Below are 24,455 nucleotides of genomic sequence, written 5' to 3' on the forward strand. Positions count from 1 at the left end.
TGTGAAATGTCTGACGAAAGTCTTCATCTATGTAAGAAAAACTAAAGCGATGCTGAATTAAATGCTGACATGATTGTTTCTTTGGGCCTGAAGTTTGCCTTACTAAACCTGCTGTGACTTTAGAGATTAAACTGCGGTTTGCTTAGCTGGCAGAACAGAACTTGTAGCAGCAAGTTCCCCCCCCGTTTTATCGTGCAGCCTTATAGCTTATCCCATTAAAACCGGGAACGCATCTGTGTCATTGTAGATTTGAGTTAAAATGCATTATTAGATACTTCAGATGGCCTCAGGTCTTAATGGGTTATTTATTATGGGCCTCATTGAATGCCACAGGCTCCTGTCCTGTTTGATGCCGGTTGGCTCCTGGCTGAAGCAGAAGTGAAGGATTCATTCGCCCAGAAATGGACATAAAATTACATTAGCCCTAGTGTGATGCTTCCTCTGCTGTTGTAATTCCATTTACTGAGCTCTGCTTGTCTTACTACATGCATCTGTGATCCAGCAGGATATTGACCTATCATAGCCAAACAGCCCTTCATAGTCACTCATTCATTCATTCGCAACACAACGACAATATACAAGATAACATTTACCCATTGATGCGGATCGATCTGCTTTATATTATGCTCTGTGAGGTAGGTGTATGAGTGCAGTAAGCTACTTGAATGGTCTGTATTTGTTGAATATAAATCATGCATCAACCAGGAAAGACACACTATCTCATATCCTAAGATTATTTATTTGGATTACTTCTAGCGTCGTGGCTTTAAATACATTTATTCCTGGTTAAAGGTACACGCTATGCGCCGGTGGAAGAGATTATTATGATAAAGAGTCCCACTGTTTGGATCATTTACTAGCCACGGTTTAGAGTTGATTGTGGAACATTTTGCTTCCACCCTGTACCACACATGACATGACGCCCAGGTTCCTTGGGGACTTGATGAGCATGACTCAGGTCGTGACTCGATGAGTCACAGCAGAGCAGGCCAGGGCGTGTCTAAGCTGTACCGGTCAAAGCCTGTGAGCCTATAATGACACCAGCGTAGGATTATAACCAGCCACGGTGTGATACGGTGTTCACTCACTGGAAAGTGTGTCACACCAATTCTAAAATACCACATTTTCCAACCACAATATCTGCTGTTCCTTATTTATTTGATTTTCTTTTACCTAGTGAAGGAGGCGTCGGGCATTGTTTATGGTGCAATAAAAGTAATTTCTGTGCAATGCATTATGTTCTATTTTACTCTATAATGTTCCCTGTCAAATCTTCCGATATGTTCTATAAAAGCTGTACAGACTTATGCTTCTGCATGTGTCTCCTCCTGTATCTAGGGAGGGTGGAGTGCTCTCATGTGGGCAGCCTATAAGGGTCGTACAGCCGTGGCGCAGCTGCTATTGGACAAAGGAGCCAACCCCAATATCACTGGTCAGGTACTGGCACACACTTCTAAAATCTATCCATTCCACCTGTCATAATTACTTAGATTTTAAGACCACCTAGTATTTAGTTATCTGGAAACATAGAAAACGACAACAGGAAACGTTTCAGCTCGCCGGCTCAATGCCAGCTGGAGGCTGTTCTCACGAAAGAAAAAGTGAAGGTGGTTGTAACCCTGTTCTTTGCCTGAGCGCCGCGGTGTTTACCCCATCATCTGCTGTTGCAGCAGTTCGAGGTGGCTTAAGGCACGGGGCTTGACATAGTCATTAGTTATCGCCCAGCGTGACTGCAGCCCTGTCCTTTTCGTCCCAACAGTACAGTGTCTACCCCATTATCTGGGCGGCCGGTCGAGGCCACGGCGAGATCGTCCACCTCCTGCTACAGCACGGAGCCAAGGTCAACTGCTCGGATAAGGTAACTACGTGCCAGACAAAGAGGATGTCATGAGAAATGTTGTGTATTTATTAATCATACACGCAAGATAACTGTATACAGAGAAAACAAGTTCTCCGGGTCCAACACAGTAAAATGACTCTGTGAGTGTAAAAATTTACCGTAACCACTTAACCCTTGTTAAGGAATATACTTTGTTGATCGGAGTAGTCCTCCATGCTGAATCCCCTCATTCAATTCCCTCTACATCTCACCAATGAAAATCTTGCCAATCTACAAGCTGACAACGCATCACATTGTGACGTGTTGTGAGCTTGTTGATCGTCTATGTTTCCCAAACAGTGAGTCGGGACTAATTTTTAGGTCACAGATCCATGTTCATGGGTCGTGAGTGAATATCCCTTTATTTTTTGTGTCCTAAATGTTTCATTAGTTATTATTATTTTTAAAGATTTTCACAAAAATAAAAAAAACATTCATGAGTTGAAAACAAATTCAAACATTTTTCAAAAATAATTTCATGAATAAACTAAAAATAATCAAAGAAATTCCGTAAATTAGAAAGCAAATGTTTAAGAAGTAGTGAAAATAGCTGATCTGCAAGCTCGCAACGCAGCGCTTCGTGCCGCGTTGCGAGCTTGCAGATCAGCTTATTTTCACTAGTTTGGGTCCCGGGCAAACGTCTAATTTCTCTTTTAGTTCTCGAGCTAAAACTTTTGGGAACCACTGGTCTATTTTCACCTATTTTAAATCTTTCGCCTACTTCGCCTATTATGGCAGCTCCAGAATAGAGACCGTGGGGTGCATGTGCTTTAAGTGGTCCTATATTCTTCTCCACCAAATATAAACGTACATTGAAAGAGTAGGACACAAGCCCTAAGCGTTCTCGTCTGAACATCTTAGTAACTAAGTATTTCACTGCAAGGGCCCTTGCATAAGGGGCTGCGTTTAAACCAGACCTAATTAATTAACGCTTTAATACTTAAAAAGAGCTCTTCGAAGGGGCTAAATCTTATGTTAATGAATTAAAAACTAAGCCTCGGGTTGGTCAGACAAATCTTCTGGCTTTTCTTTTTCCCACTCGGTCGATTACCTCAGCCGTGGTTTCCTTCTTAATACACACTGTCATTAGTTACTCCTGTCTCTGTTTAGTATGGTACCACTCCATTGAACTTACTTACTCCTCTCTCTTGTACAAATTACAATTTTACAATTGAAGCATTTAGCAGATGCTCTTAAGCAGAGCGTCTTACAAGTGCGAGATGAGAATAAATGGCATGAATCCCACAAACGACAGGGTAAACGAGTCACATAAAAAGAGTGCAAACAGAAACAATGAACTGCTACAAAGTAACTAGGATACCGGTTAAACATCAAACCTAGTATCTGTCTAAAGAACATGCAATCTTAACTCATTGAGTGCCATTGACGTGTTTCACGTGTTTTACCGCTATGGCGCAACGTGCCAATGACGTGTTTGACGTGTTTTTGAAAAAATAGTAAAAAAAAAAAAAAAAAAAAACCCAAGATATCATTATCTGAAGATTTGCAGCTCCATCCACTCTTTGTTTAACTTATAACTGAAAAAGGCTGTATCTCGCTTCCTAAGCACTTTTTTTTACTTTGAAAAAATCTCTGGCACTGGGACAACATAGCCAGAAATAATTCTGGCACTCGGTGAGTTAATAACGTACTTAGCATTTGTGGTCAAGCAAACAATATATGTCAGTATGATAACATAACATACTGTATCATATCTGCAGAAACCTTAAATCTCCATAATTCATCCTTTTATGTTTTTTTCTTAAATTAATGGTATTGGTCATTTTATATTTCGTCGTATGACTGTGGTCTCGCAAAAGGTACGAAGATTGCCAAACTATAAGCTCACAGCGCGTTGCAATGCGACACGTTGCCGAAAAATTTGTATTTGGCCGCGGACCCCCATCTGTTCCCAGGACCCCCCAGAAGCAAAGATTTGAGTTAAAAATGTTCTTTAAAAATATATATATTCGAAGATTTGCACACATTTTCACAACTTTTCAAAAATAGCAGATCTACAAGCTCATAGCGCGGCACCGAGTGCCGCGCTATGAGCTTGTATATCTGCTATTTTGAATTGCCAAAAGTGTAAAATATGGCTTTTTAGCTCAAATCTAAAAATAACACAGAGGCGTTCCAGGTCTAAATGGGTTAACCAAAACTTTTCACCTATAAAGACATGGCCAAAATAGTGGCCAGGTTAAAAGTGGTTATTAAGTCTTTCTATGGGTATTATTAATATTTAACTAAATAATAAGTTCATTGGATCCACTGGAACACAGCTTCTTTTTTCCCTTTCCTAAGTGGAAATACAAGGTTTCCACTCCATTGATCTTTGACATTACCCAACCAACCCTAATTTATGCTCCGTCGCGCAATGGTGTCACGCACCGAGAATGGCAGAATTATAGCAGACCTACAAGCTCACAACGTGTTGCGTCCATGATGCGTTGTGAGCTTGTTGGTCGGCTATTCTCGGCGCACAGCGCTCTCACGCGCCGAAGTATGAAGCAGGCTTTACTCCTCTCCTCTGTTCAGTATTATGGTACCACTCCATTGATTTATGTCAGGGGTGGGCAACTTTGATGATGGAGAGGGCCACTACGGTATATTTCCACACTCACTCCAGAGGGCCACATTGCACATACTGACGGGCAGAAACCTCTTATCTCCGTATTTTACCTTTTTTCGTAAATTAATTCCGTACTTCGTCATTCTATGTCACACAAAAATAAAATTTACTAGTCATTAAGCTACTAATATAGACTGAAGTAATTCAAAGGAATTGTAACAGCTGAAATCAATAATATATCAGTATTCCGATATTAACCTGCGGGCCGCATTAAAGGAGAATTCCGGACATTTTAAGTGTTATCTTTGATGTGTCGTTACTAGGCCTGTAACGATACAGTAACTGCATCGATGCATCGTTTTGAATTTTCAACGATCTACTATATCGATATGCAAACAGCTAAATATCGTATCGTTTGACTTTGAATCGTATCGAATCGTTTTGCAATGCAAATAATCGTATCGAATCGTTCTGCAATGCAAATAATCAATTATATCAATACTAAGTACTTTTAAGAAGAAAAAAAGAGAAAGAGGGGTTTATATCCAGTATCCAGGTATTTATTTTTCACACAGAATTTTTGGGTAAATAAATAGTTACTATATCGATTTTAAATCATTGAATGGAATCGTATCGTTCTAAATTAACCTGTCCTGTATCGTTCATGTATCGTATCGACTAAATCGCTGAATCGAAACGTATCGTATCGTTCTAAATTAACCTGTATCGTTCATGTATCGTATCGACAACCAAGTATCGTGATACGTATCGAATCGTTGTTAAAACGTATCGTTACACCCCTAGTCGTTACTCACCTACCGACGTAAAAAGTGGCATTGTTTTTTTCCAGAGATTCCCCTGTCGTCATTTTTTCAACCCCCTCCGTTGTCATAATGGGAGCGCGTGGCATAGGGAAATTCGTCTATTATAACCGATGCAAAGTTATTTTTTTCTCTACTACTACTCATTGTAGAGTCTCATGATAGTCAAACATGCGCTGAAAGTTCCTGAGAGGCTACCGGTAACGCCGAACGATTTAACACTGGTTGCTTGTTTCTCTACCTGGCAACTTGTTGTTGCCAGGTTCTGGAAAGAAAAACACACAAAAAACAATGCCACTTTTTACGTCGGTAGGTGAGTAACGACACATCAAAGATAACACTTAAAATGTCCGGAATTCTCCTTTAAGTAAAGGTGGCATGTGGCCCCCGGGTTGCCGGTTGCCCATGTATGATTTATGTCATTACTTACTCTTCTCTCTGTTCAGTAGTATGGTACCACTCCATTGATCTACAGTACTGTCTGTCATTACTTACTCTTTCTCTCTGTTAGTATGGTACCACTCTATTGATCTATGTCATTACTTACTCTTCTCTCCTGTGTTCAGTATGGTACCATTCTATTGATCTATGTCATTACTTACCCTTCTCTCCTGTGTTCAGTATGGTACCACTCCATTGATCTGGGCGGCCAGGAAGGGCCATTATGACAGCGTCATGCACCTATTGGCCAACGGCGCCGACGTGGACCAGGAAGGGGCGGTGAGTAGTAGGCCTGTGCGGTCATGCCAAAATACTGTGATATAATACTAAACGATATCTTGGCCAGTGTTGCCAGATTCTGTGAGAGAAACAAGCAACCAGGTCTAGGAAAACCAGCCCAAAAGAAGCGACTATGGGCCACATGAGCACTTTAACATATACATCAGCTATTTGAAAATAGCAGATCTACAAGCTCACAACGCGTCGCATCGCGACGCGTTGTGAGCTTGTAGATCGGCTATTTTCAAATAAAATCTGGCAGGGAAATTATGATAAGCAGATCTGGCAACCCTGATCTTGGCATGTATTATCGTTTAGTTATCATCACTGGTAATGACAAATAAAAAGTCAATGTGACCATTTTAAACACAATAATCCTGCACACTGCTCTTGCTCAGCAGCATCGATCGTATTCAAACACTGACGTTTCGGTCCCTATGGAGCGTCATCGAGAGTGTCACCCTTTTGCTTCATGAATGTTTTTCTTCATGGATGGTCATTTGTTTACTGTCCAACGCACCTGCATCCGAGCTGTGGATGTGCGAATATTTCCGTCGCAAATAATATCAACATAAAAATGTGTATCATATACGTATATCGACCCAATTGTAGAGCATAGGCTCTCTTAATTTGTTTAATTTAGATTGATTTGACAAATGTAGAAGCGGTTAAAACATACACAAAGTGTGGTAATTTCTCCCCCCGCTCCCCTTAAAGAATAATCCTGTTTTGCCCCGTTTTGCCATCAGAACTCGATGACGGCCCTGATCGTGGCGGTGAAGGGCGGGTTCACCGAGGTGGTCAAGGAGCTGCTGAAGCGGAACACCAACGTCAACATGACGGACAAGGACGGCAACACGGCGCTGGCCATCGCCGCCAAGGAGGGACACACGGAGATTGTCCAGGACCTGCTGGACGCCGGCACCTACGTCAACATCCCCGACAGGGTGAGTGACATCACCATTGTGTCATTTTTAGATTTCTTTGGCAATAAAAAAAAATAGCAGATATACATATACATAGCCGCGCTATGAGCTATTTTTTTGAAAAATCTTGAAAATGTGTGCAAATCTTTGAATTTATACTTTTTAAGGGCGAAGATTTGTAACTGAAATCTTTGCTTCTGGGGGTCCCCTGGAACAAAATATTTTACAAATGTTTGCGTTTAAAAATATATATTCAAATATTTGCACAAATCTTCATGATTTTTCTACAATAGCAGATCTGCAAGCTCATAGCGCGGCACTCGGTGCCGCGCTATGAGCTTGTAGATCTGCTATTTTTGAATAGCCAAAGAAATCTTAAAAAGACAGATGCGTTCCCGGTCTTAAAATTATTTCCAATTTTTTTCTCTTTGTTTCTCCGTCTCACTCTCCCATCCGCTCTCTGTCTCTCTCTCTCTCTCTCTCTCCCCCATCCGCTCTGTCTCTCTCTCTCCATTTTTCTCCCTCTCTCTCATGCCATTTGTATCTCCCCCGTCCATCCCTCCCCCCTCCTCCCCCCCTCTCTTTCTCCCTCCCTCTCTGTTCATGTTGACGTGTCAGAGTGGGGAGACGGTGCTGATCGGAGCGGTGAGGGGAGGCCATGTGGAGATAGTCCGAGCCCTGCTGAACAAATACGCCGATATTGACGTCAGAGGCCAGGTAGGAGCCTCGTTCCCACTCTTCTCCTCTGTCTTATTCATGGGTTCAAGCTCCTCTCATTTTACATGTACTTGGCTCTCGCTCTAAAGCTCAACCTTTTTATTTGTTTTTTTCCCCTCCTTTGTACTGTGTTTTTCAACCTTTGGTACAGTACCAGTGGCCTTCTATCTGGAGGTCAAGAATGCATGCAAATGCTTTATAAAAAACCAAGGCCACAAGTTGAATACAGACATATTAAAAGACTATATCAGAGTCAATACATATCGTTGTCTAATCACCACTTTGGTCATATATCGTTCCGTTCGTAAACATAGACCATAGTTAATGTCTTTATTTCTAGGCTTCATTGTTGTTTACATTTTGTCCAAAGTTAACAAAATGTTACCAAACTTACCTGAATAATTGAGTCAGTGTTGAGTGAACATAATTGCATGCCACGGTTAATAAATGTCATGGACTTTTGAATTTAGTTTGTAAATCAATCTTTTCAGCAGGAACCATATTTGTCTAGATTTCAAATCAATGCATACGGTACTTTAATATTCATGAAAACACAGTGATAGCATAACCTCGACAGAAAATAACCGCGCAATCATATTTACCACGTTGGATTACCTATCAAGCAAGTCTCTGCAAGTAGATTTTCGTGCCGTATTGAAATGAATGGCATCACCAGTATTGTCCTTTAACAGAAAAGGTAGCGGTGAAGTAAATTGAAAAGGAAAATAATTCTGCTCACTCAAAAATGTCTTCATGGAGTTGATGTTAAACCAAATGTTTCGGACAAATTACCATTGTGAAGGTGAATATATGAATATACACATATGACAGTTATCACGAATCACAATGTATTCGAAGTAAAATAAAAATAAAAGAACATAACTGCATAGTAAACATTTTTAAACACAACAGTTTTTGCCTCTTTTGTTTTGCATCAGGATGGAAAGACTGCCCTCTACTGGGCTGTGGAGAAAGGCAACGCCACCATGGTCAGGGACATCCTGCAGTGCAACCCGGACACTGAGAGCTGCACCAAGGTAACACTCCCACCAAGGAGCAGTGGTGTAAAGTAACTAAGTACATTTACTCAAGTACTGTACTTAAGTACAATTTTGAGGAACATTTACTTTACCGGAGTATTTCCAATTTTCACTAGTTTTACTTCTACTCCACTACACCTCAGAGGCAATATTGTGCTTTTACTCCACTACAATTATTTGAAAACTTTAGTTACTAATTACTTTGTAGATTTTGATTATTATTACAAAACATACGCTAACCACTTCAGCCCTATATATATTTCGGCCATTTGAAAATCACAATGCATCGCGACGCATTGTGAGCTTGGAGATCGGCTATTTTCAAACGTTTTTAATACATTTTGAACTTGTGAAATGGGACATTCTGCACAATGAGTACTTTTACTTTTGGTACTTTAAGTACATTTTTATACCAATACTTTTGTAGTCAAGTACATTTTGAATTCATTTATTCATTCATTTACTTGTAACAGAGTATATATTGCAGTATTGGTACTTTTACTTAAAGGTAGGGTAAGTGATTTTCTTTGGTTAAAATAAGTGTTAAATAGCTCTATATTCTGATAGTAATCATTGCTATAGAGTGTTTGTTCAGTAAAAGGAGTCTCCTTGTCTCTCCAGCTCTTTATAAAACAGAAAATGCATTTTCGTTTCAGTTTCAGTTTCATTTCCAATTTTATCCAATCAGGATAGAGAACTCAATCAGGATATAGATTAAACAAGTGAAATTGGAAGTGATGACACTAAGAAATGAGCAGGCAAAATTGAACTGGAACACTATAAAAATGAAGCTTAAAAATGGGTACTTTCTCCTGATTGGCTGAGATTTTGACACCTACCGGAAAATGTATTTTCTGTTTATTAAAGAGCTGGAGAGACGGGGAGACTCCTGTTACTGAACAAACACTCTATAGCAATGATTACTATCACAATATAGTGCTTTAACCTTTTAACAAAATACTTACCCTTACCCTACCTTTAAGTAAAAACATTTAGTACTTTTTCCACCACTGCTGAAAAGCACCCATTATTACATTGTTGTGTGTTTTAGTTGTTTTTTTACATTGTGTGTGTGTGTGTGTGTGTGTGTGTGTGTGTGTGTGTGTGTGTGTGTGTGTGTGTGTGTGTGTGTGTGTGTGTGTGTGTGTGTGTGTGTGTGTGTGTGTGTGTGTGTGTGTGTGTGTGTGTGAATATCTCAGGATTCAGAGACGCCTCTTATCAAAGCCACCAAGATGAGGAACATAGAGATAGTGGAGCTGCTGTTGGATAAAGGGGCCAAGGTGTCTGCTGTGGACAAGGTACTGTTAAAAACACACCCGTCTGTAAACAGCCTTCCTATAGGCTTGTTAGAAACACACCCGTCTGTAAACAGCCTTCCTATAGGCTTGTTAGAAACACACCCGTCTGTAAACAGCCTTCCTATAGGCTTGTTAGAAACACACCCGTCTGTAAACAGCCTTCCTATAGGCTTGTTAGAAACACACCCGTCTGTAAACAGCCTTCCTATAGGCTTGTTAGAAACACACCCGTCTGTAAGCAGCCTTCCTATAGGCTTGTTTGCCTCCAAATATGTGACATGTCATTGTTACTGTATGTGCTGCATGTCTTTGGCAGCTCACTAGGGGTGGGCGATATGGACAAAATGAAATATGATATTTTGAACAAATACTTTGATATAGAACCGGGGATGTTTAACCACTTTAACCCTTTATACATGAGCTATTTGAAAATAGCCGATCGGCAAGCTGACAGCACGTTGTGTTGTGAGCTTGTAGATCTGCTATTTTTGAAGAATCTTGAAAAGAATAATTCTTAATATTTTTGAAATATTTTAACAACCCAAATCTTGTTGGGGGGTTCCTGGCCCAAAATATGTTCAGATGGGGGTCCGCGGGCAAATATTAACTCTTTAACTGCCAAAAACGGGAATTCCCGTCCGATGGCTCTATGGCTATCATGGCCAATGACGGAAAGACGAAAATATGAAAAAAAAAATATTTTTGGTATTTTTTTTGGGGGGTTTATCTCAAAGGAACTACGAGATAACGCTATCCAAAAAATTGCTGCTCCATTCACTTCAATGTTAAAAAACAAACAGAGGAAAAATGCACCTTTTTCCTGGCAATGGGACAACACATTCTGAAATAAGTCTGGCAGTGAAAGAGTTAAAGTACAAATACAAAAAAAAAAGGTTTGAGATTTACTGTCCTAGTAAAACACAAACGTATCCTTCGTCCGTCAGAAAGGAGACACTGCCCTCCACATCGCCATCCGCGGGCGAAGCCGCAAGCTGGCCGAGCTGCTCCTGAGGAACCCTAAAGATGGCCGCCTGCTGTACCGTCCCAACAAGGCCGGAGAGACGCCGTACAACATTGACTGCACCCACCAGAAGAGCATCCTCACTCAGATATTTGGAGCCAGTAAGAGACCGCTGCAATGTTTCTCCGCAGTGCTCTGCTCGTACAATGGTGCCGTACACCGAAAATAGCTGATCTACAAACTCACAACGCGTTTGCAGATGAGATGCTTTGTGAGTTTGTAGATCGGCTATGTTTGGCGCGCTACGCCGTCGCCGCCGAAGAATGAATCGGGCTTAACCCATTAAGACCTGGAACGCATCTGTGTCACTTTAGATTTCTTTGGCTATTGAAAAATAGCAGATATACAAGCTCATAGCGCGGCACCAAGTGCCGCGCTATGAGCTTGTAGATCTGCTATTTTTGAAAAATGTTGACTTTTTTTCTTCAAAAAACTGTTTTGCGGGCCCTCACATCTAGTTATAATCATTATTATGGGTTTAAAGATATAGCCAATATATCAGAGAGGTGTGTAAACTGTTCTACCATGGGTGGACGTCACTGCAATGCATTGCGATGTGACGATAGCTTGTAGATCTGCCCTTTTGGACACCACGACCCTCCGCTGTTTTAGTCAGTGGTTGTTGAATAATGGCTTGTTCTCGCCAAAAACACAGAAAAATACAAGAAAGCTGAGAAAAAACGTATTTTTCTAAATCCTTTAACATCAGATCAGACGGGAATGGGTTTGTTGTGATCACGTTATTTCCGGAGTCATAGGATCGCGAACAGCGCCATCTAGCGTAAACACTGAAAAAAACTGTTTGGACACGTTAAATGTTTTTGGCACTCTGGGCTTTTCTTTTCTAACGTTCGTTTCTTAACCAGTACACTCTCTCTCTCTATTCACCTTCGGTCATGTTTTAGTTTTAGCCTGGTCTAGACTAAATATGAAACGATTGTATGGTGTGTGTGTGTGTGTGTGTGTGTGTGTGTGTGTGTGTGTGTGTGTGTGTGTGTGTGTGTGTGTGTGTGTGTGTGTGTGTGTGTGTGTGTGTGTGTGTGTGTGTGTGTGTGTGTGTGTGTGTGTGTGTGTGTGTACACATATTTTGATGACCAAATCTCTTGGCCAAAAAGAGCAGATCGTCAAGCTCACAACGCATTGCGATCTGCCATTCGTTGGAGATTGTTCACCCCGGAATTTCCTTTTTAAAAGTAGCTCTCAGGGTATCGGTCTGTGTTGCGTGTGACGTCACACCACAGCTCTGGTGAGCCTTATATAGTGATTCCAGCTCTGGAATCACCCACGGTGACTCTCAGAGTCACCGTGGGTGATTCTGAGGTACATTTAATTTTAGAGAAAAAATAATATATTAACATCAATGTGATAATACAATGTTTTCTCTGTGTGTCTTGTCTCTCACAGAGCACCTGTCCCCCTCTGAGTCCGACGGGGACATGTTGGGTTATGACCTGTATGCCAGTGCCCTGGCGGACATCTTGAGCGAGCCCACCATGCAGCCCCCCATCTGCGTGGGTCTGTACGCCCAGTGGGGCAGCGGCAAGTCTTTCCTGTTGAAGAAACTGGAGGGTAAGGAGTACTAACTATCAACCATCTGATGCAACGCTGCACAGTACAGTACAGTACCGTTAATGGCTGCTCTGTGAAATCCTCACTGTTCACTCTATTGTACAAATGGAACCAAATACACCCGTTTTCCATGTTTTAAATGGAATGAGTTGAATATCATGACTTGTTTCTACAAACAAATCATATTAGTGTCACATTTTGACACTAATATGATTTTGACGATTCCGTCACACTACCTGTTATCCAGTTCCTCATTAAAAGAACCTATTTATTTGAGAGAGAGAGAGACGGAGGATGTATGGACAAACTATTGTAATGGACCACAATGGAAACAAGTCTGCGGGGCTTTTTCTGTTATCCTTTTATCATAGCTTGTGACCGTACTGTGATCAAATTTGTTAAATTTGTCAAAAATCCATATTCTGGGGACAACATTAACCAAAAAATAGAGCTTGTTGATCAGCTATTTTTGGCAAAGACGTTTGGTGTAGATGGAAAAAAGCTGTCCAAGTACATTGACAACTCAGATTCAGTTTATTAAGTCCAAAGGGTTTCAGGGGTTAATAAAGTATCCAATCAATCAAAACTCTCTCTTCTTCGTCCTCTTCCTCGTGTCTCAGATGAGATGAAGACGTTTGCGGGGCAGCAGATCGAGCCCTTGTTCCAGTTCTCCTGGCTGGTGGTGTTCCTCACGCTGCTGCTGTGCGGCGGCGTGGCGCTGGTGCTGGGCTTCACCGTGGACCCCCGGCTGGCCATCGCCGTCTCACTCAGCCTCCTGGCACTGCTCTACATCTTCTTTGGTGAGAGGGGACACACACACACACACACACACACACACACATTTTAATCTTTTTTTTTTTTCACTTAAAATGTATTCCTTTTTCATGAACAAATCAACACACAAAACAAAAGCACACTTTTTCATCTTTTAAATCACTTCTCAAAATAGTATTTCGGCTGTAATTTGAACTGTAAAGCACTATGTAACCGTTTTGAAAAGTGCCACATAAATGTAGCTTATTGGGCGGTGAAACCGCCCCTATAAGTGAGGTTTGGATATTTGTACAACAAATCCTGCGCTGTGATTGGCCAAAATGTACAAAAATGTACAAAAATGTACCCCGCCTAACCCTGCACCGTGATTGGCCAATCACAGTCTATTCAGGACTGTGATTGGCCAGTGTCACATGACACATGTGCATAGCCCTATATAAGAAACCATAACTTAAAAAAAAAACATAACTTTGTTTTTTTTAAGTTATGGTTTCTTCCATCATAAAGAGTGTTTCAATAAATGTATTTATTTGTTGTACATGATTGGTTGACTCCATTCAGTATTGTGATTAGCTAGCAAGACACCGCCCACTTCACACAGGGTGTGATTTTTATTATTACTATTATGTTATTATTACATTGTACATTTTTCACTTGAAGGGGACTTTTCCTGCATGGATGGTTGTAATTTAGTTGCCGTCACCTTTGCAGTGCATTTTGATCACCAGAGGGTGCTGTTATACAGGCAATAATATCAAAGCCACTCTCACCGCACTACTGTTCACTGTTCCACGGTGGTGAGGGTTTTGTTTTTTAAACTATAGAGAACCAAAATGAAGATAGTGAAGTGTCCAGTAGTTTTGTAATAGAATAGTGCTATCAGTAAGAACATGGTGTTGTGTTGTTCCCTGGTTGTCTCCAGTGCTGGTGTACTTCGGAGGCCGTCGTGAGGGGGAGAGCTGGAACTGGGCCTGGGTCATCAGCACCCGTCTGGCCCGCCAGGTGGGATACCTGGAACTGCTGCTCAAACTCATGTTTGTCAACCCCCCTGAGCTGCCAGAGCAGACCACCCGCGCCCTGCCTGTCAGGTGACAGCCGCACACACGCACACACACACACACACACACACACACACACACACACACACACACACACACACACACACACACACACACACACACACACACACACACACACACACACACACACACACACACACAGAGAAACAGCAGTTCTCTAAGCATTGCTAATGCTGGCATCTACAACATTCATGTTTAGATGAAGAACTAGCAGCATCAATGTGCTTGGCATTCATCTTACACACACACGTGTGCGTGCGCACACACATACATACAGTGCACACGTACACAGCATGTTGGGGCAGCAGTGGCTCAGGAGGTAAAACGCCCACTTGGGAATCGGAAGGTTCCCGGTTTGATCCCCGGCCACCCATGGGTTAGTGCCAAAGTGTCCTTGAGCAACACACTGACCCCCTAACTGCTGCCATCGGTGGTTATGCTTTGGATAAAGGCCCTAAATACATAAATGCACCATTTACCATTTCATAGGCAAACACAACACACATACAAAATACACAGAAATGCAACAAATGCATACACACATACAGCTATACACAGACTAAAATGCACTTTTGTGCATATCAGTTTCTTAACCCATTAAGACCTGGAACGCATCTGTGTCCCTTTAAGATTTATTTGGCTATTGAACCGCGCTATGAGCTTGTAGATCTGCTATTTTTTTTAAATCGTGATTTTTTTTTTCCAAAAAACTGTTGGGATTTAGAAGACATTTGTAGAATCGGCTTCAGGTCTTAATGGGTTAAAGGCTCTTTTAAGAATACTAGAGGTTCTGGCCACTACGCCTACTATATATGGGCGTATCGGGTTTGTTAGTGGTTATTTTAGAGCGACGTGGCCGTGTTCCGCCCGCCAGCCGGCCAGTCGGCCCTCCCATCAGCCAGTTTTCATATAGGATTACAGTCTCATACCATTTACTGTAAAATAAGTCTGAAATGTAGTTGCTTCTATTCTGCTCTGGCACATGGATGAAGCCGTCTCTGTCTGAGCTGCCGTGTCCGTGGACTGTGTCCTCCCCCAGGTTCCTGTTCACAGACTACAACCGCTTGTCCAGCGTGGGAGGGGAGACCTCCATGGCAGAGATGATCGCCACCCTCTCAGATGCCTGCGAGAGGGAGTTCGGCTTCATGGCCACCAGGCTCTTCAGGGTTTTCAAGAACGACGAGATCCAAGGTGTGTGTCAACAAATAAAAACTAGACTAAAATGTTAGGAAGGGACTAGTGGAGACGAGAACTAAAAGACAAGTAATTTTATGCTTGGTAACGCTCGGGTGTTCTCGTTCTAAAAATAGCAGATCTACAAGCTCACAACGCGTCGCGCTGCGACGCGTTGTGAGCTTGTAGATCGGCTATTTTCACCATGCAAGCAAGTGTAAAATCAGCCATTACGACGCCATCAAGGCACTGCCGAAATACATTTTAGTCGACTAAATCAACTGTAGATTTAGTCAACTAAAACTAGACTTACAGTAAGACATTTCAGATGACTAAAATAATTTCAACTAACTAAATGGAATTTGATTCAAAAGACTATGACTAAAACTGAATCAAAATTTGCTGTCAAAATCAACTACTCCCCACACAGTAAAATCCTTAGTGTTCATTTCTCCATTTGTAACTCTTGAGAGTGTACAAATGTAACATAACATTTGCACACTCTTAGAGTTAAAGCTGCAGTCTGTAAGATTTATGTCGGGATTCAAACCCAGGTCTCCCTCACAAGTCGGTAAATGTGTTATACTGCTGCGCAGTCAACAAGAGGTAAACGTTTTCACCTGGACTCCCCATTCAGTCTGTTTCACAGTACTAATGTCTGTTCACCAAATGATGTCTCTCTTTAAAGGTTTAATGACATTCACTTTTACACCACATTCAAAGTCTTTGTCCTGGTCCTTCAAAAGTGTACAAAAAGTTTTAAGTGAAAATTCCATTCCAGTGATCCATGGCAGGTGTTTTTCTCTCACATTTCTAAAGCCTTTTCAACTGCAATGAAAAAAGAAATCTTTGCCTGCGGGTGTCGCTGGTGAGGGATTTTGCCTGTCAATCATCGCCTCTGCTCCGCCCCCCCCAAAGGAAAGGATAGGGGAGGGGAGGGGCGAGGAGGAGAGTGGGCGGGATTAATCGACTGTGACCTCACTGTCGAAGGGCCAAGCTCAGATTACTTTTCAGCCTAATTATTCAGAAAACCCCAGACCACAGAAAATCCACTAAATGTTCTAAGTTCAGGTTTTTTGGGTGTAATTGAGGTCATAAAACCCCAAATAAAACATTGAAAATAAAAAAAGTGAAAATGAATGTCATAGAACCTTTAACCTCTCCTCCTCACTTCTTCTTTCCCCTCTCTCTCTCTCTCTCTCTCTCTCTCTCTCTCTCTCTCTCTCTCTCTCTCTCTCTCTCTCTCTCTCTCTCTCTCTCTCCCAATTCCCCTCCATCCATCCATTCCTCACTGTCCAGGTAAGAAATGGAAGAAGACCTGCTGCGTTCCATCCTTTGTGCTGTTTGCAGTGACCCTGGGCTGCCTCATCACTGGAATGGCTCTGCTGGCCATTTTCAAGGTGAGAGTTGAGATTTGTATTTTAGCAATTTGGTGTTTGGTGTGTGATTATGTTATCTTTAACACATTGAGTGCCAGGTTTTTTTAAAAACAGGGTACAGTCAGTGCCTGGATTTTTAACCATTTTTGAACCTTTTTCAAGTAGTCACAAAATATTTTCAGTGATCACCGTCCTCACGGTGATCCCCTCATTACACACATAGAGGTCTCGTACAATCGGGGGAAAGAAATTAAAAACATTCGGTAATCCGTTCCATAGTTGCAGCCAGTTAAAAATAGTCAAAAATAGTCAAAAATACATAGTCAAAAAAAAAGTACACAAGAGCCGAGATACAGGCTTTTGAAGTCATAAGTTAACCAGGAAGTGGATTAAAGTCTAAATATATATATATTTTTTCCAAAACGGTTATAACCGTTTTTGGCACACCTCGTTTGGATTATGAAAAACGGCCCGGACCATTTTTGGCACTCAATGTGTTAAAATGTACTGTATTTTAAATAAAAATACAGTATAACCTCTACTACACCAGTGATTCTCAACTCATTTTAATTTCAAGGACCCCTAGTTTACTTTGCATCTCTCGGACCCCAATATAGTCAAATCCAAGTTAATTTAACTCTGAAGGTGTACAAATGGAACCATTTTGTACACCCCTGGGAGGGTCTCAGGTTTTGTCAGATGGTGTTGCTCTACTCTATACCAGCTCGGTGTTGCTTTAGTAGTGTTTTTTAGCTTGTTTAATCATTTTTCTCTGGTTCACGTTCACTTGAGTTTTTTGACACTGGAATGATTTGCTGCCCCAGGTGGACCCGGAGAACCTGACTGTGAACGCGGTGCTGATAGGCATGGCCAGTGTGGTGGGCCTGGCTCTGCTGCTCAACTGCAGGACCTGGTGGCAGGTAGCCGACTCGGTCCTCAACTCCCAGAGGAAGCGTCTGCACAGCGCCGCCAACAACCTGACCAAACTCAAGAGTGAGGGATTCATGAAGGTACATTCAATGCCCTTTGAATGCTCCCCAAGACAAGTACCTCGCATTGGACGGATTGTGGACCGGGCCAGTGCCCAGCGGCCCATACAGTATATGTTTACATTGAATATATATATATAGGGTTACATTCAAATATGTGGGTCCCTTAGCCTACAGTATGTCCTTCTGTATAGCTTACTAACAAAGCTGAAGTATTTGTAATACATTTTTTTACATGCAAATAAATACTGTAGGTCAGTGGTTTTCAACCTTTTTCATGCCAAGGACCCCTAAATTGATATACATTTGGCCGCGGACCCCCATCTGAAAACGTTTTGTGCCAGGGACCCCCAGAAGCAAAGATTTGAATTAAAAATGTGCTTTAGAAATATATATACATACTCAAAGATTTGCACACATTTTCACGATTTTTCAAAAATAGCAGATCTGCAAGCTCATAGCGCGGCACTCGGTGCCGCGCTATGAGCTTGTAGATCTGCTATTTTTGAATAGCCAAAACTAAGTGTTTCAAATTATTCTGACGCTATGTTAACTCATTTTGCTGGGGATCCACAAGGACCACTGGTGGTCCCCGGACCACTGGTTGAGAACCACTGCTGTAGGTATATAGACTGTAAAACCTGTATGTTGAAATGTCTACAGGTGATTTCTTTACCCACACACATGCCCTTACAGTTCAAGTAGTGTGTTTGCTTGTCCACCCGACTGACTGATCTGGGTATAGCATGGGGTTGGGTCGGGGGCCCCTAAAAGATATTTGGCCCCAGGGGCCTCTCTCTGTGAGTCTTAATCCTGTCTCTGTTGTCTCGGGACATCATGGTATCACAGCTGACAGGAACAATATTCAACTTGAACCCATTAACACATTAACTGCCAAGACCGTAGTCCTACGGGCCGTTAAATCCAACTGTTAAGCGCCGAGACCGTAGCCCTACGGGCTGCGGTCTTTTCGCGCATGCGCGGTCCGGGTGCACTTTCGGAATTTTTTTGATCCACTTCCGTTTCCGGTTTGATGACAGGAAATAGAATTATTTGGGATCCGGTTTTCACGATCACGCCCGCCCTCGTTCTACAGACGAAACTGAAACTCAATTCTCTTCCTGTAGTTTTTTCTCCTTGCATTTCACTGTTTAACGTAATCCGCTCTAACTCAAACATGGATGCCCCGTTTGACACGTGGTTTTCACTGGGAGATACAGGGAGATCGCGCGGATGTAAACAGACTGTGTAGCGCTCAATCTTAAGGATTTTAACAAGATCTATGGCGACATGAAAAAAACAAAAAAACAACAAAAACACCTTGGCACTGGTGAGTACATTATGAGATTAGCCCTTGGCAGTGGATGTGTTAAGACCTGAAGCCGATTCTACAAATGTCTTCTAAATCCCAACAATTTTTCTGAAAAACATATGTTTCTATATCAGTGGTTCTCAAACTTTTTATGTCAAGGACCCCCAAAATTATATGTATTTGGCCGCGGACCCCCATCTCAAAATATGTTGTTCCAGGGACCCCCCGGAAGCAAAGATTGGAGTTAAAAATGTTTGCTTTAAAACAATATATATTCAAAGATTTGCACACATTTTCACGATTTTTCAAAAATAGCAGATCTACAAGCTCATAGCGCGGCACTCGGTGCCGCGCTATGAGCTTGTAGATCTGCTATTTTTTAATAGCCAAAGTGTAAAATAATGCTTTTTAGCTCAAATCAAGAAGTGACACAGATGCGTTCCAGGTCTTAACGGGTTAATTTGATAATGGAAGTCAATGGGGCTCGGATCAGGCTGAAACCTTGCCCAAATTTGGAGTCATACCTAATAATAGTATCTATTATGTATGATGGGCGACGGCCTGCTTGGGGCCATGCATGTCGGGAACGATGCAAGCCATTCCATTTGTATTGGCTCTGCGGCACAAACGCTATGCGCAACTTGGCCAATCAGTTAAGCCGATGGGTGGGGTTAACCAATCAGGGATCGATACTGTCTTAGCGGCGCAAACGTGACGTGGCGCCAATCCGTGAAGCCGACGGGTTGCGTTGGCCAATCAGGTTAGCCGATGCTTACAATCTCTCGAACACACCGAGAATTTCTGCGTCTTAGATACAGATATTTGTGGGGTTTTTTTCGGTTCTCAGAAACCGGTATTCAGCACTCAAAGTTGAGACCGAGCGGTCGAACGTTTCCGAGTTACGCCTGGGGCAGAGTGACAGACACACACACACACAGATTCCGTAAATTATAGTTTATAGACAGATGTCATAAACGACTGACATCGCAGGCTGGCCAGTGGCACATGAAGTCTGAGATCCACATTGGAGCCACGCTGTTTTCCTTTTTCGTCGTATACCGTTTCACACACTAGGTAGAAATATATTTATTATATATTTTTTATAACTGTAACTGATCAGGGTTCCCACGGTCATGAAATTCCTGGATATATTTTGAAATTAGAAAAACAGTTTTCCAGCCAGGTTTGGAATTAATCAAATGTTTTGGAAAATCTTTGGCCATCGCATCGTCCAAAACTGTTACTTTTCAGGATTCAAATTCTAAAATGGCGAAAGTAGCAGATCTACAAGCTCAAAACGCGTCGCTTCGCGCCGCGTTTTGAGCTTGTAGATCTGCTACTTTTGATGCTTTTGTGTGACACTGTACGATTTACAAAAAAAACACAAAAAGTTAAAATACGGAGATAAGAGGTTTCTGCCCGACAGCAACGAAATACATTGTCTTTGTCTAACATTACCTGAAAGATTGGTCAATCGTGGTAACATGCAGTGCTACTTGATGCGTTGTTAGCTTGTAGATCTGCTGATCTGTAGCTCTTTTTGTCACGTGACACCTTCGCTCGAGTCCGTCTCGGGGCATTGATGGCACACTGGTTTAAGAGTCTCATTATTGCACTGTATGATTTCTATAGTCCAGGAAATGGGGTAAAATACTTTGGAAAAGTTACGTAAAAGTTTTGAAAAATTCATTGTTAAAAATGTGTGGGAACCCTGACTGAATAATTTTGCATCATGCTTCTTTGCGCCGCATCGCCCCCTCTTGATTGTTGAGTGCTTTTCTTGTCTTTTCCCCCCATTCATTGTGTTTCATTCCACATCAGGTGCTGAAGCACGAGGTGGAGCTGATGTCCAAGATGGCCAAGACCATCGACGGCTTCACCCAGAACCAGACGCGCATGGCGGTCATCATCGACGGCCTGGACGCCTGTGAACAGGACCGAGTGCTACAGATGCTGGACACGGTGTGTGTGTGTGTGTGTGTGTGTGTGTGTGTGTGTCTGTGTGTGTCTGTGTGTGTGTGTGTGTGAACATGTGTGGTGGGGGGGGGGGGGGTGTGCAGCTCCCCCTAACAGGATAATTCAAAAGAACTTCATAATTAAATATCCATATCCATTATGCAAATCTCCAACTGTGAGAGGAGCTTTTGTAGAGAAGCCGTCATGTGGACTTTACCTCTCAGTGGCTCTTTCACCTGCACACACACACACACACACACACACACACACACACACACACACACACACACACACACACACACACACACACACACACACACACACACACACACAGAGCGCTCCACAGCTCAGTAGCCACCCCTGTCTTCACAGCTGTCCCAGATCGCCTCCAAGTTCATATTCCTCCTCCTCCCAGCTGGCGTAATAGAATTTCCTTTCAGCCAAATGTTGTTATTTGGTGGAGTGAATCCCCCAAAGGATGCCAGTCTCTCCTGTGTCCTAATGTAATCTTCTGTCTCTGAGAGCGCCTCCCCGTCCCGTCAAAGCATCTTCTGTTGGAACTGAAGACTCTCAACCGTGACACTTTGAACCACTTGAGCCCTAGCATCCCTATTATGTGGGGGGAACATTCACGGAAAAATAGCAGATCCACAAGCTCACAACGCGTCCCGTTGCGAGCTTGTAGATTGGCTATTTTCAGAGAACAGATTTGGTGCAGAGGATCAAGTACACAACCAGTGTTGCCAGATTCTGTGAGAGAAACAAGCAACCAGGTCTAGGAAAACCAGCCCAAAAAGAAGTGACTATGGGCCACATGAGCACTTTAACATATACATCAGCTATTTGAAAATAGCAGATCTACAAGCTCACAACGCGTCGCATCGCGACGCGCTGTGACCTTGTAGATCGGCTATTTTCAAATTAAATCTTGCAGGGAAATTATAATAAGCAGATCTGGCAACCCCTGTACACAACCGTCAACTAAGTATTTGTTTACTAAGTATAGGGGGAGTTAGTGGTTAAATCCACGCCCTTTATTTTTTTCTAGTTTGTTTATTTTGTAAAAATATTTTTCCTACTGGCTAATGTGGTCGTATGATATGATCTTCACAGTTGCTATTCCTAAGATGGTGACTCAGTTGTGCATTGCATTGGGAGGGTGGAGAGAGGAAGGGTGGGATAGATGGCCCTGGGTGCCTCTCCCGAGAGCGCTGGCATGGGGTCTGACAAATCACAAAATGCATGTTAGCACAAATCAGTGTCTTGTGACACTTGGACACTATCCCTTAGTTAGCGGAGTGGGGAAACCCCCCCGTCATGTGCTGTTTGCTGACAATCGGCTTTTGAAACGGTCATTAAAGTTAACCCATTAAGACCGGGAACGCATCCGTGTGTCATTTTTAAGATTTCTTTGGGCTATTCAAAAATAGCAGATGAACTTGTAGATCTGCTATTTTTGAAAAATCCTGAAAATGTGTGCAAAATCTATGAATATATATTGTTTTAAAGCGACATTTTTAAACTCTGTTACAACTTCTGGGGGGGCCCTGGAACAAAATATTTTTAGATAGGGGTCCACGGCCAAATACATAACATTTTTGAGAACCACTGATATTATAGCAACCTTGGTTAGGATTTAGAAGACATTTAAGCAAAGATTTGAGTTACAAATGTTCGCTTTAAAAAATATATATATATATATATTCAAAGACCCACGATTTCCCCCCAAAAATAGCAGATCTACAAGCTCATAGCGCGGCACTCGGTGCCGCGCTATGAGCTTGTATATCTGCTATTTTTGAATAGCCCAAAGAAATCTAAAAATGACACGGATAGGTTCCCGGGTTTGAATGGGTTAAACTAGCTGGGTTGCAGTCGCGGCGTTCCAAGCCATTAGTGTCGGATGTCACTCAGGCTCCGTCGTTAATTTGGCATCTTTTCATTTTGATGTGCGTTCGTTAAATATGATTTATTTCAATTTGATGCATTAGAGGGCAAGGTTGGCCCCGAAGCACTCCTCGCTAGCTATTAGCTAAAACAAGCTTAAACCTCAGAAGTGCGTGACTGTGATTTTCCTTAAAGGACAACGTGAGCTTGTTTTAGGAAGGAGCTGTTTGGTCCTGAAACTCAGCAAGAGCACGTCGATGTCGTTACTTTCGGAAGAATTACTTCTTGTGACTTAAACGATCTCTAAGGCTAGAGGCTTTAAAGGGATTGTTCACCCCCCCCCAAAAAAATCTATGGATTAATCACCCCATGGAGACTTGAATTCATGGATATTATTTTGTGTTTGTTACATTCCTAAGCCAATCATTTGATGACCAGCGGACCGGTAGGCAGCAGTTCCGGTAGGAGAACTGCTGCCGGTTCAAGAAATCCATGAATTCAAGTCTCCATGAGGTGACTAATCCATAGAAAAAAGGTTATTTTGGGGACCTACCCCCAACTCATATGCCAAGTTTCAACTTGTATTAACACATTAACCACTTTCAACCTGGCATCCCTATTTTGGGCATGTAATTATGGGTTGAACATTAAAAAAAAGTAGTTTAAATAGCAGATCTACAAGCTCACAACGTTATGAGCTTTAACATTGTCTATTTCCACTATTTGATTTGTCAAACAATATACTTAGGCCCCTATATATAGTATATAGGGGCCTAAGTGGTTATAAAACATCTCCTTCCCACTTACCCCCCACCCTCTTCCTCTTCTTCTTCTCCCCCCCCCCTCTTCTTTCTATGGAAACTAACGTTGCGATGGGAACGATGTACAAAAAAGAATTTCACCCACTTTTTTACCTTGTAAACCTGTGATGTGACAATAAAACTGATTCTGATTCTGATTCTGAAAACAGTCCAAGTTATCACTGTGACAGAGGGATAAACTAACAGACGCTGGTGATTACGGTATACCTGCTCAGCTGGGCATGAACATTTACGATTACGGTTCCTTAACGGTTTACTTTAACGATTCCTGTATCCTCAATTAAAATGAGCTTAAAGCAGTAGTTCACCCCCAAAAAATTACTTATTTTCTATCAATTACACACCCCATGAAGCCTTGAATTAATGGCGATTATTTAGTTTTTGTCGCATTCCTAAGCTAATAATTTGATGACCGGCGGAGACTCTGAAAGTCTCCACTGAGTCTCCTATTGAACGCTGACCCGGTCATCAAATCATTGGCTCAGGAATGGCTCAAAAACAACAACTAATGGATCCTTTTTA

The 24,455-nt window shown here is 42.1% G+C and overlaps 1 protein-coding gene across 4 annotated transcripts in view; it reads left to right on the top strand.

The window, feature by feature from the left end:
- The window catches only part of kidins220a (kinase D-interacting substrate 220a), an 86,977-nt gene that overhangs the window by 13,183 nt on the left and 49,339 nt on the right, over positions 1-24,455 (top strand). For all 4 annotated transcript variants that reach the window (XM_080413720.1, XM_080413722.1, XM_080413721.1 and 1 more), the window contains 15 exons: positions 1,339-1,437; positions 1,760-1,858; positions 5,894-5,992; positions 6,742-6,939; positions 7,537-7,635; positions 8,574-8,672; positions 9,875-9,973; positions 10,918-11,095; positions 12,399-12,563; positions 13,184-13,363; positions 14,260-14,425; positions 15,456-15,607; positions 16,889-16,989; positions 17,793-17,978; positions 21,091-21,231. In XM_080413720.1, the coding sequence (XP_080269846.1) occupies positions 1,339-1,437; positions 1,760-1,858; positions 5,894-5,992; positions 6,742-6,939; positions 7,537-7,635; positions 8,574-8,672; positions 9,875-9,973; positions 10,918-11,095; positions 12,399-12,563; positions 13,184-13,363; positions 14,260-14,425; positions 15,456-15,607; positions 16,889-16,989; positions 17,793-17,978; positions 21,091-21,231 (2,061 nt within the window). The remainder of the gene's footprint in view (positions 1-1,338; positions 1,438-1,759; positions 1,859-5,893; positions 5,993-6,741; positions 6,940-7,536; positions 7,636-8,573; positions 8,673-9,874; positions 9,974-10,917; positions 11,096-12,398; positions 12,564-13,183; positions 13,364-14,259; positions 14,426-15,455; positions 15,608-16,888; positions 16,990-17,792; positions 17,979-21,090; positions 21,232-24,455) is intronic.

The sequence above is a fragment of the Gymnoscopelus braueri genome, assembly GCF_963280865.1.
Source record: "Gymnoscopelus braueri genome assembly, chromosome: 19".
In the NCBI taxonomy this organism is placed as follows: Eukaryota; Metazoa; Chordata; class Actinopteri; order Myctophiformes; family Myctophidae; genus Gymnoscopelus; species Gymnoscopelus braueri.